This window comes from Gopherus evgoodei, chromosome 2, assembly GCF_007399415.2.
Source record: "Gopherus evgoodei ecotype Sinaloan lineage chromosome 2, rGopEvg1_v1.p, whole genome shotgun sequence".
Classification (NCBI taxonomy): domain Eukaryota; kingdom Metazoa; phylum Chordata; order Testudines; family Testudinidae; genus Gopherus; species Gopherus evgoodei.
Window position 1 is genome coordinate 138,447,919 of NC_044323.1, and position 13,277 is coordinate 138,461,195.

Here is a 13,277-nt window from a genome sequence, read left to right on the forward strand (position 1 = left end):
TTATTCACAACTATTCTTAAAAATAAAGTCCACTAATTTGCTTTGCTGATATTTGTGACACTCCCCACCCTTCCCCCACATCCAATACACACTTGAAGTGTGAGCATACAAGTTATATTTACAGACCGGATCATGGGACTCAAAGGTGTTGTGACTATTAGGATGAATAAACATTTGCTGCTGAAGTGTGTACACCTGCACTCACATTAAAAAAAATGATTAGACTAGATGTTAGAATTCATTAGTCCTCAGCTGTGGCGAGAGGCACGTCTACAGGATAGTTGCATGTTTGCATGGTCATTTTGAAAAGTAAGTTTGAGGATTTAGGAGCAGGAGGATGAAGTTTCTTGCAGAACAGAAAGAGGAATAATGAACAAACCCACTAAATAAAATGTGCAGCAATAATCAGGTGGATATGATGTGCAACCATAACCAGGAGAGGCTGTAAGTCATAGCAGCACTTCAGGCACGTTGATGAGCACCTAGTCATCCAGCTGTGTGCCTGGACTATATCCAGGCTGTGAGAAGGAGGAACAACTAGACTCTCTGCAACTAATTTTTAGAAGTTGCATTACATCCAACCTGCAGAGTCACTGCTCTCCATGTCACAAGCACTTCTTGTGCTTCCAGGGTTGTACAACACAGGGAATGCTAACAGGACCATCACCGCCAGAGGATGAAGACTGCTGTAGCATCTGGCATAGTGGTGATGGACCTGAGGCCATAGGAGCTGACTCCGTGGGTGCCCCAGGGCTGGAGCACCCAGTCGCCTGCTCCAGCTCACCTCTGCCTCTGCCTCCTCCGCGAGCGTGCTGCCACGTCCTGCTTCTCCTCCCTCCCAGTCCTTGCACCACGACACAACTGATTCGCAAGGTAGGGAGGGAGCTTGGAGGAGGGGGAACGCCGTGTGCTGGGGGAAGAGGTGGGGCTGGGGCAGGGATTGGGCGAAGGGATCCAATAGGGGCAGGGACAGGGTGGAGTTAGGGTGGGGACTTTGGGGATGAGGTTGGAATGGGGGCAGGGGCAGGGCCAGGGGCAGGGAGGGGTGGAGTAGGGGTGGGGCCAGGGTGGAGAAAGAGGCAGGAGGGCTCGGGCACCCACCGTCGCCGGAGAAAGTTGGTGCCTATGCCTGAGACTGGGACCTCAGGTGCAGAAACAGGGCAATGAAAGGGTTATGTAAATTCTGGCAGCATGGGATCAGGCAGTGATGGAGAGAACTGTGACCGCTGGCAGTGCAAAAGCAGGTTTTGCAGAAGGACCAGTGTCTGCTCAGGGAGCAGCAAGAGGAGGCTGGTGTAGGTTAGGCTTTGTTGAGATGGTGGATCTGCAGTCTCTTCTTGTGCTTGCTGCTGTGATGGATTCTGTGCCAGTTTACCGTGCCAGTTTGTGATTCTTGTATTGAACAATACAGATCTTACTACTGTCTGCCTCCGCACTAAAGTGGGGTAAATGATTTGGTATGGGGTGGTCTTCCAATAAAAGCCTCCCTCTCCCCATCTCCTATGCATGTATTAAGTTTCAGGTTTTGATTTGAAATAGCTTCAATTTGGGGACATCTGGATTCAAGGTTCTGGTCTGGGCCAGTCTCTCCTTTTTATTGGTCGGCTCCAAAGCCTATCAAAGTCAATAGACTCCAAATGACTTCAGTGAGCTATGGATCTGTTTTGTAAACTTAAACAACCAAATGCAGTGTGTTGCTATTTTACAGGTGATGTTTTTTATTAGAAATTAAAATAATGGCTGTGAATTTAGACATCAGCTATAGGAGATTCAGCTGACATGGTGTCAGGGCTGGGTCATAAGCAGCCAGACCTAGCTAGAACCAGAGTCTACAGACCAGAGTCAAGAATAAGGAATCCAGGGTAAGGATACCAGCAGGTCAGGCGCAGGAGACAACCTGGAGATCACAACCACAACTGGAGGTCTGGAGCCAAGCCAGATTGGCCTACCAGGAAGTCAAGCCATGGGAGCAGGGAGCACAAAGTACGCAGCCCAAAGCAAGGTGAACCTCAGTTGCTTGGACAGTTTCCTGTGCCTTTTGATGGCTTAAGTAGGGCCATTGGGCCAATGAGCTGCCCTGGGACTCTGCCAATGGGAATTCAGGGGCAGAGCCTCAAATTAGGGCTTGGCTTCATGGGACCTGGGTCAGCAGGCTTCCAAGTGGAGGGTTGAAGCATGGCTGCTCCTGTGGATCCAGGTTTGAGACCTGTGGCTCATGACATGAGGCAGAACCTGCTGAGTGGCTCCAGGTATGTAATTTTAATTGGTTCCAGAAACATTTCCTATGGTAGTGAGCTACATCTAAAGCTTCAGTGTGATCTTGTGTGGTCCTGCCCACCTCGGTTAAATATAGCTATAGGGAGTTATCTCTCTTCAATTCTGAAAACACTATTTTATGTATGGTTTCCTCAGGTTTAGTTTTCATTATCTTTCCCCTAAGCTGCATGGCCAGCTAAGTGTGGTATATTTGCAATATTCAGCTTCAAAAATGTAAATATGGGCCAACTGAGATAGTGTATGCACCAAACATGTATAGGCCTCAAATATGGCCATAGTGAACTCAAATCTTGTAGATATAGAGAGCTATGTAAGATATATGCATGAATTTCAAACATGGCATGACATGTACTTCCTAGTTGACTTACTCAACAAACATCTTCAGAATAAAAATACTGTCATTAAGCTGATACAACACATACCATAAAAATGAATCAGATAGTGTGTATAGTGACCACCGTATGGGGTCAGGATTGCTCAGTTGTGTGTCATAGGCCACATATTGCCAAAAGCTAATGAAGATTCTCTTGTAGCTCAAGCAGCAGGGGGCTCTGCTTTTGGAACAAGAGGATCTAAGTTCTGCCCCTGATATCACTAAGAAGTGATGTGCAGCAATGACAACTGTGGCACTGTAGATGATTGATGAATTGTTACGATATCTTTCAGTTTTTGGCTCATCTGCACTTTCTGGTTCCAATCAGGATCAAAATGAGAAGGACCAAAATACTCAGCAAAAAGCTGTTTGAATTTGTATTTCCAGCATGAGGTGAAGCAGAAACTCCCAGAAATATTATGGGAACTTGTTTTCCCAAAATTTCCAGCCCAGTGTTTTGGACTCAAGAAGTTTGAATGAGGTTCAAATGACCTTATCTGAACCAAGTCAAACCTCCAAATCTTTTCTCTATCTCCCAACATTACCATAATCAAGATGATCTTTGAAAATGTCCTTTTTAAACAGCCTCTGAAGTAGGGTAATCTGAAATTGTTGCTGAGTGTGTCAGAAGTTAAACTCAGGACATCCCAGGAAAGATGAGGTGGGTTTTTTTTTTTTGGCACCCAAGTTAAATTGTATGCTTTTTTTCATAAGATAACTCTGCCTGCTAAGTCGTTTTTGGCAGGGAATCAATACTTTTCACTGAAGAGGATTTATTGATTCACTTTGTGCTGAAGCTACATTGATATAGGCATTGCAATTTTAAAATGATGAATATAAAACTGTACTGATATATCTTTTCAAATCTTTGCAAATGTAATTTGCTAGCCACAAGAGTGGCTACATTATAGTTACAAGACTGAATTTTAATGCTATCGATCATATATACTAAAACATTCATGTTTGTTTTCAGTTTTACATTTTCAACACTTATTCTGCTGCATAGTTTGGCAAAAGATTTTTTAATCATTTTCTAGGGAAGACATAACAAAAATAGTACAATACTCTTATTTTCATGCGTGTTTCCTGCTGCTCCAGCAGAAGTCCTGGAGGACAGCATACCCTGACCACACATTGATCAGATCTTTTTATTTAGGAGCATATAACTGATGGTTCTGCACATCCAGATCAGATAAGATTAACAGGATAAACTCTGAAGCAACTCTCATGGACTTCCTTTACCTTTTTAAAAAAACATAAATGTATTCCTCATGAAAGGTTGAAAGGATTGTCAGTAATGGAGCCCTAAATCCTCTGTTTATGTTCATAATCACGTCTCCTGTATCTGCAGGAGACTTGCTTTCTCCCATCTCCCCTGTCTCATCACCTCCTTGTCCTCCACTTCAAAAGTAGGCAGTCTGCTCTGGGTTGACCTCAACTATCCAAGTCATTAAGCGTTGTTGTTGTTTCTTTTAAAGTACATATATCTATACATAGAAGTTGATATTTGTGTTTTATATACATAGTAATTTCCAGACTGGCTCAGACCTGAGATCCATGTAACACAGTATCTTGTCTTCAACAGTTTCCAGCACCAGATGCTTCAATGGAAGATGTAAGAACCATGCAGTTGACAGATGTTGGATAATCTGTCCCCCATATTCGGTCTCATCCTGAGCTCTAATTAGAGATTGGCCTAAACCCTGAAGCATAAGTTTACTATCCCTTTCTATCACTTATTCTTCTAGTCAAAACCTTGAGATTTGCATATGTAGCATGTATGACAAATAATTACATCATTTGTTATGCTGCTTCTCACACCTGTTTTTATTTATTCAATCATGTGTTGTCCAAACTTCAGATTGGAGGGTCACTGGGGCATGGAATGTTTTCCCAATGTTTAGAAACTCGGTGAATAAACAATAATTAGTGTTTGTGTCAGTGAGAAACAAACTTTACTCACAAAATGTTAGAATGGTATTGAACCCTTTGGGGATTCTGGTTCTCATTTTCTCTTGTTCAGGCAGCTCTTTCACAACAGGGTCTAAATAGGCAAACACATACATGCTTAACTTTATTCATGAGTGTAGTCCAGCTGAAGTTAATAGGAAAATTCATATGATTAAATTAAGCATGTGGATAAGTATTTGGATGATTGAGGCTTTAGTAGTCCAAGAAATAGGCTGGGGGATTTTTTTTTTATAGTTTGCAAAATTAAGAATTGATTCAACCCATTGAAGTCAATGACAGTCTTCTCATTGATTTCCTTGATGACTGGGTTATACCCTATATGAATGAGGTTAGTGACTTTTTTTTAATGCTGTTTGCTGGACCACTTCCTTACTGTGGCAGAATTAGAGGGGGTTCAGAGAAGGGCAGAAAATGATTAGGGGAACAGAAATACTCTCACGAAAAGAGATTGAAAAGATTGGGAGCTTTCTTCAAAAAGGACATAAGAGGCTGCATGGTAACAGGATACAAAATAATGAATAGTCTAGAGAAGGTAAAGCTGTAGTTTCTGTTCTCTGTCTCTCATAATATAAGGGGTTATGCAATGAAATGGCAAGGCAGCAAATTCAAAACTTGGTAAAAGGAAAGACCATTTCACAGAATGTGATTAAATTGGGAAATTTATTGCCGCATGGCACTGTGCCAAAAACATAGTAAGATTCAAAGAGGATTGGGCACATATATGGGTAACAAGAATTATAATAGTTAAATCTAAGAAGTTTGGGAAAGGCTATAAATCCTCATGTTTGAGGGTTTAAAATAATCTCTAAATTAGGGATTAGGATGAGAAGTTCGGGGCAGGGAGGAGTTTATCCTACATCTGTCAAGTGTGGGGCTTTTTATACCCTTCTCTGAAGTAGCTAGTGCTGGCAACTATCAAAGACAGGGTGCTGAACTACATGGATCATGATTCTGATACAGTATGGCAATTCCTATGTAATACCATCCTAAATTGATCTCTTTTCTGTGACTGGGATACAGTAGTTAAGATTTGTTTTCTATGTTAACTGGTGCATTACAGTAGTTTAGGCTAGAAATATATCTAAATGAACTGTTTTTCCTGTGACTGTTTCTCTTGTCCTCACCTGGTAGGGAACTGTAACTGAGGGAGTTCACTGTATCTGAAGGTCTCCCTCCTTCTGTTTCTCACATACTCAAACCCAGGTAAGTGTTTGGAGCATTGCACTTCAGGCTCAAGCTTTCCTTAGAGTAGTTAATTTACTATACTTGTTTTTCCTCTTTGCAAATAGAGATATATCTATCGCTATATATTCCTGTATCTGTGGGGTGGTTATAGGCAACCCATTTTGTTTGTTGCATTGTTTTAGGTGTAATCCATCTGTTAGATTACCAGGGGATATGAATTGTTACTGACTACAGGGCTTTTGAGTTCTTGACAATAAAGCTCTCAGTCTCTAAATACAACCCTGTGCTTTAAGTTTTTTCCTACTTTCCCTCCAGTTACATATCTTGGATCTCCTCCTTCTCTGTGTCTAATGTTCCTTTCTTTTTTTTTTTTTTGGTCCCACATTCTCTTCTCTCCCATTTGTCTCTGCACTTCTCCCCACTCTAATTTCTCCCTTGCCTTCCTGCACTTGTAAAAATGTCCTTTGATCCCCCATTACCACCCTTCCTCCTCTTTATACAACAGTGAGGGATTTCATCATCTTCAGTATACACTTCCAGTACCAGGCTATTATTCATTCTATCACTGATGCCAAGCCTTACTATATCTACTCTATGTGACTTTGTCAAACTGAGTTGGGAAATTTAGCTGTTGTATTTTTCCCTCCCCCAATACCAGCTTTACCCTACTTTCCTTTCCTTCTCCAAGTCTGACTACTGCCTAGTTAGGAAGTGCGCACAGGACTAGCTCTCAGTGCATCCTCTGGAGTCTGTAATCATGGCTACTGCCAGAAAACAGTGCTGTGTGGCATTAAGCTTGCAACTTCTTTTCCTCCTCCTTGCCCGTCAAGAAAAGGAGAGAAGAGCTGAAATCAGGATGACCTCTGGTTCCAGCCTCTTCCCTTCTCTGTTCAATGGAATAGAAGGGAGTAGTGTAAATGAGGATTTACAGGTTGCCAGAGCTGTGTGGGGCTCAGTCACAGGAGTACAAAGGCAGCAGTAGTGCTGTAGATCCCTAGGGAAGCCCTTTCAGACTCTTCAGAGGATGTGGCACAGAGACAGAAACCCCTGCTTTAGAACAGTGGCTCTCAACCTTTCCAGACTATTGCCCCCCTTTCAGTAGTTGGATTTGTCTTGCATATCCCCAAGTTTCACCTCACTTAAAAACTACTTGCTTACAAAACCAGGCATAAAAATACAAAAGTCTCACAGCTTTCGTAGGTTACAGCCCTCTTCATCGGACGCATGCTTATGCTCAAATAAATGTGTTAGTCTCTAAGGTGCCACAAGTACTCCTGTTCTTTTTGCATATACAGACTAACACGTCTGCTATTCTGAAACCTGTCACAGCACTGTATTACTGAAAAATTGCTTACTTTCCCATTTTTACCATATAATTACACTGGTCTACAATTTTTGAGAAGTCGTCTGCTTCAGAGATAAAATGTGATATTTATTATGTATTTTGATTTGCTGAATTCAAATATGACAATTAAAACAACTGATTGGCTACTGTTTCTAAGATATTTAAGTTTTTACATTTTATGTCTATGTATATTGTGTAGATAGTAGAGTTTTAATCATAAATTGTAAACCTAGGTCTTTTCATGTGTTTATGCTTGCTTTACATGATAATATTTCATCTGTCCTGTTTATGTAACACTTTAAAAATCAGCAAAAGGCTTATATAAATGAAATTTATTATGAAACAAAAGGCAAAAAACTATTATGTACATAGTTTAGTCCTATTCAGTGTCTACTCGGCGCTTCTTGGCTTGTCTCTTGTATTCATTAAATGGAGCATCTCTTGTCACTGTCCAGCAATAGTCTGCAAGCATTGATGGGCTCCATTTGCCCTGATAGCCTGCCAGGAGATTCCACTGCTATAGTCTGGAGCCCAACAGCTCTGCCTTACTCTTGGGTAGTTCCAAATCCCTGACACAGTCATTCAGTTCACCTTGTGTTATGAGGTGTGGTTCAGAGGAGGAGGATGGGAGAAAATGTGGATCCTGTGCCATTGATGGTTCAGGACCAGAAGTTTCATCTTCTTCCTCGTCTGACTCAAGTGAGAATGATTGTGGTGCATCAGGAACCGGCAGTCCTTCTCTGTGGGGTACTGGGAGTATAGCTGATAGAATATTTGAATAATGCACAGTCCACTTTTTCTTCTTTGACACACTTTTCCCAACTGGAGGCACCATGCAGAAGTAACAATTGCTGGTATGATCTGTTGGCTCTCTCCAAATCATTGACACTGCAAAAGGCATAGATCTCCTTTTCCTGTTCAACCACTGGTGAATATTTGTTGCACAAGTGTTGCAGCATATGTGTGGGGTCCACCTCTTGTCCTGATCTCCAATTTTGCAGCCAAAATAAAGGTGATAGGCTTTCTTAACCATAGTGGTTATACTGCGCTTTTGTGATGCAAAAGTCACTTCACCACAAACATAGCAGAAGTTATCTGCACTGTTCACACAAGTACGAGGCATCTCTGCTCACTTTGGCTAAACAGAAATGTGTCCCTTTGCAAAATCAAACACTGACAAATAAGAGAGCACAACACTGTATGATTTCTAGAGCTGATATAGGGCAATTTGTTCAGCAGAGTGATGTAAGCTTTGTTATGATTGCATCAGCCATGACTTCTAGGAATAACATGATGCAATTCATATCATGTATGACGCAATGCCAGCTTCAGATTGCATCATTCATTGTTTTACCCAGTCATAGATTTATTCATAGATCCAGTCAAAGATGTATTTTATTCATTTCTGGTTTAAACTGAGATCCCTTCCCTTTATAACTCACTTATCCTCCGTTATTCCCAAGTCAAGGGTTGTATATACTGACCCAATAGCATATCTTGAAAACTAGAGCCAATCAACAATTTTAAGCATCATTTTCGTTCTCAGTGACCCAGAATTAGTAAAGTTGGACTACATTTATTTCAGAAGCATTTTGGCTGTAGAGCAGTGTTATAAAATAAATCAATTGAAATATAAATAAATATTGTACTTACATTTCAGTGTATAGCGCATAGAGCAGTATAAACAAGTAATTGTCTGAATGACATTTTAGTTTGTATGACTTCATTAGTGCGTTTCATGTAGCCTGTTGTAAAATGAAGCAAATATCTAGATGAGCTGATGCACTCAATGGAAAGACCTCTCTATACCCCTGGTTGAGAACAACTGCTTTAAAATATCCAACATGATTCCAAACTTGTTTTAAAGTTTCTTATCTTGAAATTGGGCAGGAAGTCTCATGCGATTTTTAATTAAATCCTCCAGTTTCTCTGGTTTGACTCCACCACACTTGGTGTATCCCTTTCGGATTCCTCACCAAGACTGGAACAAAAGATGATATTCCTTCCAGGGAACCCAATACAGGTTGTAATACTATTGAAAGTACTAGTAATAGTAATAGTGTGATAGTAATTTGTAATAGTCCCATCCCAGATTTTACAGAGTCCAGTGCATGCAGGGACATAACTTTGGGTGTATAGTCAGTGCAGTGTGGATACTCAGTACCTCAAAGTTTATATTGAGTACCTCTATCAAGAGATTGTGCTTTGATATAAAGAGCTCCCTAGTAAACTGGAGCATTATAATGTCTGGAGGGAAATCCTATTTGGAGAGGATTACTTGCTGCATTTTGATATTTTTGTTTCTGGATGAAGTTTTTTGAGTTAAAGTTCAGCCCAGAATTTAGTTTAGCAGAACTGTTTCATTCACCCCCTACTCAGTGCGTTTCTGACCATATATTACATGGGCTTTCATTGTCCTCGGTATAATTTAGCATATGCTTTTCTTTGGCAACTAGATATTAGATCTCAGCAGATATATATCAGCATAGGTCCTTTGAAGCCAATCAAGCTATTGTAGTTTATACTAGCTGAGGATCTGATGCCCTGTTTTTAGGAGGTGGAAATATCAGTCCTCTAGCTTTTGTTGCCATGTAACAATGGTGAATCTACAGAAATGAGAAAAATTAAACTATAAAAGAGAAGAGTCCACTTAGAATGCACTAACATGTGTGACAGACCCAGACCAGGGAGATACAGGAGTCTGGTCCTATTGGCATCCAGCGGGGGTGGGTGGGCGAAGCCCGCCCACTTCTAGAGGACCTCCCCTCAGCCTAAGGGGAGGACCCACAGGTCTGGGACACCACGTAATTACGTGGGACAACTAATGAAAAAACAGGATTCGGAGTGAGGTCATAGGGCTAAACGAAGGGAACCTGATGGGGACACCGAGCAGAGAACCCCGGACAACGCCCACTGCTCCTCGAAGGTGTCAAGGGAGCCAGTGGACGCCGCTCAGAGGAACTCTGCCCGGATGCGTGAGCAGACGGAGGAACGGAAATAGGTCCTACAGTCGCAGGAAATCCCGTCGGCCAACCTCCTCTCCCTGGTGTTGTAGATGGCCAGTTTGGCCAGGGCCAAGAGGAGGTTGAGAAGGAGATCCCGCGACTTCGTGGGGCCACGGATGGGGAGCATGTAGATAAAAAGGTGAGGGGAAAAGTGCAACCAAAAACGCAGGAAAATATTCAGGAGGAGCCGGAACAGGGGCTGCAACCTGGCGCACTCCAAATAAACGTGCGCCAAGGTCTCCTTCTCGCCACAGAAAGGGCAGGTGCTAGGGACAGACGTGAACTCCGCCAAGTACACGCCGTGCTCACGGCTCCGTGAAGGAGCCGCTAACTGATATCCCCGGCGGGCCTCGGGACCAGGGCAGAGTACAAGCTGGCCCACCGGGGCTCCTCACCCTCGAGAGGCGGCAGGAGGTCCCGCCATTTGGTATCGGGGCGGGATGCGAGGGTGAGGTAGTGAAGGGTGTGGAGCACGAGCATGTACAGATGTTTCCGTGGCGCGGTCTGGAACAAAACCGGCTGCAGATCATGCAGCCGGCTGGCAGTGAAAGCGTGAGGGGGCCGACTGGGTCCACGGGGCAGGGGCCCGATAAAAATGTCCACGGGGCCTGGGGTGGAGGGTGGGCAGGGCGTGCCCTCTCGCAGGACCCGGTCGAGGTAAGCCCGAGCAGCGGGCAGTAAAGCGGCCTTCACCTCCTGAAGTACACGCTGGGGAGTACGAGGTCTGGAGAGCCCCATGCGCTGAGGGGGCGTCAGGGGATCCAGCCAGTCTCCCCGGTCGTAGTCCAGGAGGTCTCCGACCCTGGTGACTCCCGCCAAGACCAGCCTCTGGCGCACCGTGGGGGACTCCGCCACCTGCACACAAAGCTGGGGATTGTGTAGCAGGGGCTCCGCGAGGATGTCGGCCCCCACAGTGGCCGCCACGGACCTGATCGTTGAAAAGAGCTTCCAGGTCCGGAGGAGGTCTTGGTAGAAGACCGGTCGCCCGGAGAGTACAGGAGTCTGGTCCTATTGGCATCCAGCGGGGGTGGGCGGGCGAAGCCCGCCCACTTCTAAAGGACCTCCCCCCAGCCTAAGGGGAGGACCCACAGGTCTGGGACACCAAATAATTACGGGGGACAACTAATGAAAAAAACAGGATCGGGAGTGAGGTCATAGGGCTAAACGAAGGGAACCCGATGGGGACACCGAGCAGAGAACCCCGGACAACGCCCACTGCTCCTCGAAGACGTCAAGGGAGCCAGTGGACGCCGCTCAGAGGAATTCTGCCCAGATGCGTGAGCAGACGGAGGAACGGAAATAGGCCCTACAGTCGCAGGAAATCCCATCGGCCAACCTCCTCTCCCTGGTGTTGTAGATGGCCAGTTTGGCCAGGGCCAAGAGGAGGTTGAGAAGGAGATCCCGCGACTTCGTGGGGCCATGGATGGGGAGCGTTAGATAAAAAGGTGAGGGGAAAAGTGCAACCAAAAACGCAGGAAAATATCCAGGAGGAGCCGGAACAGGGGCTGCAACCTGGCACACTCCAAATAAACGTGCGCCAAGGTCTCCTTCTCACCACAGAAAGGGCAGGTGCTAGGGACAGATGTGAACCGCGCCAAGTACACGCTCGTGCTCACGGCTCCGTGAAGGAGCCTCCAACTGATATCCCCGGCGGGCCTCGGGACCAGGGCAGAGTACAAGCTGGCCCACCGGGGCTCCTCACCCTCGAGAGGCGGTAGGAGGTCCCGCCATTTGGTATCGGGGCGGGATGCGAGGGTGAGGTAGTGAAGGGTATGGAGCACGAGCGAGTACAGATGTTTCCGTGGCGCGGTCTGGAACAAAATTGGCTGCAGATCATGCAGCTGGCTGGCAGTGAAAGGGTGAGGGGGCCGATTGGGTCCACGGGGCAGAGGCCCGATAAAAATGTCCACGGGGCCTGGGGTGGAGGGTGGGCGGGGCGTGCCCTCTCGCAGGACCCGGTCGAGGTAAGCCCGAGCAGCGGGCAGTAAAGCGGCCTTCACCTCCTGAAGTACGCGCTGGGGAGTACGAGGTCTGGAGAGCCCCATGCGCTGAGCGAGCGTCAGGGGATCCAGCCAGTCTCCCCGGTCGTAGTCCAGGAGGTCTCCGACCCTGGTGACTCCCGCCGAGACCAACCTCTGGCACACCGTGGGGGACTCCGCCACCTGCACACGAAGCTGGGGATTGTGTAGCAGGGGCTCCACGAGGAGGTCAACCCCCACAGTGGCCGCCACGGACCTGGTCGTTGAAAAGAGCTTCCAGGTCCGGAGGAGGTCTTGGTAGAAGACCGGTCGCCCGGAGAGTACAGGAGTCTGGTAGAGGGCAAATATACTGGTCACTGGATGACTAGTTTTCTGTTCCCTGAGTGACCAGAGCAGGGACTGAACTAGAGTAATCAGGAACCTGCTAGAACCAATTAAAGCAGACAGGCTGATTAGAACACCTGCAGCCAATCAAGGCAGGCTAATCAGGGCACCTGGGTTTAAAAAGGAGCTCACTTTAGTTTGTGGCCTGTGTGTGGGGAGCTGGGAGCAAGAGGCGCAAGGAGTGATGATCTGCTGGAGGACTGAGGAGTACAGGTGTTATCAGACACCAGAAGGAAGGTGCTGTGGTGAGGATAAAGAAGGTGTTGGGAGGAGGCCATGCGGAAGTAGCCCAGGGAGGTGTAGCTGTCATGCAACTGTTACAGGAAGTACTATAGACAGCTGCAATGCACAGGGCCCTGAGCTGGAACCCGGAGTAGAGGGAGGGCCGGGGTTCCCTCCAAACCTCCCAACTCCTGATCAGACACAGGAGGAGTTGACCTGGACTGTGGGTTCCACCAGAGGGGAAAGTCTCTGAGGTTAGCAGGACCCACCTAGGTAGAGGAGGAACTTTGTCACAGATGTTATAAGTGTAACAAGTTGTACATGAGAACCTGCACAATTTGCATGAGGCTTATAAATCTTTCTGTCTTTTAGGGTGCCTTGAATATTTTGTCCATAGATAGTTTATAAGGTGTAGAGAAGAGTTGTTTTTAGATGATGTACTTAACAGTGGACTCATTAGTAGACTTGCAAGTTTTTTTTTTTTTTTTACTCAAGACTAAAGGTAATCTTGGATCTTTTTTCCCTCTTCCTTTTTA

The 13,277-nt window shown here is 45.4% G+C and overlaps 1 protein-coding gene across 1 annotated transcript in view; it reads left to right on the forward strand.

Annotated features, from left to right (window-relative positions):
* LOC115644989 overlaps positions 1-13,277 on the forward strand; it is a 258,015-nt gene that overhangs the window by 109,522 nt on the left and 135,216 nt on the right. The window contains exon 2 of the mRNA XM_030549406.1: positions 631-873. Coding sequence (XP_030405266.1) covers positions 631-873 — 243 coding nt within the window. The remainder of the gene's footprint in view (positions 1-630; positions 874-13,277) is intronic.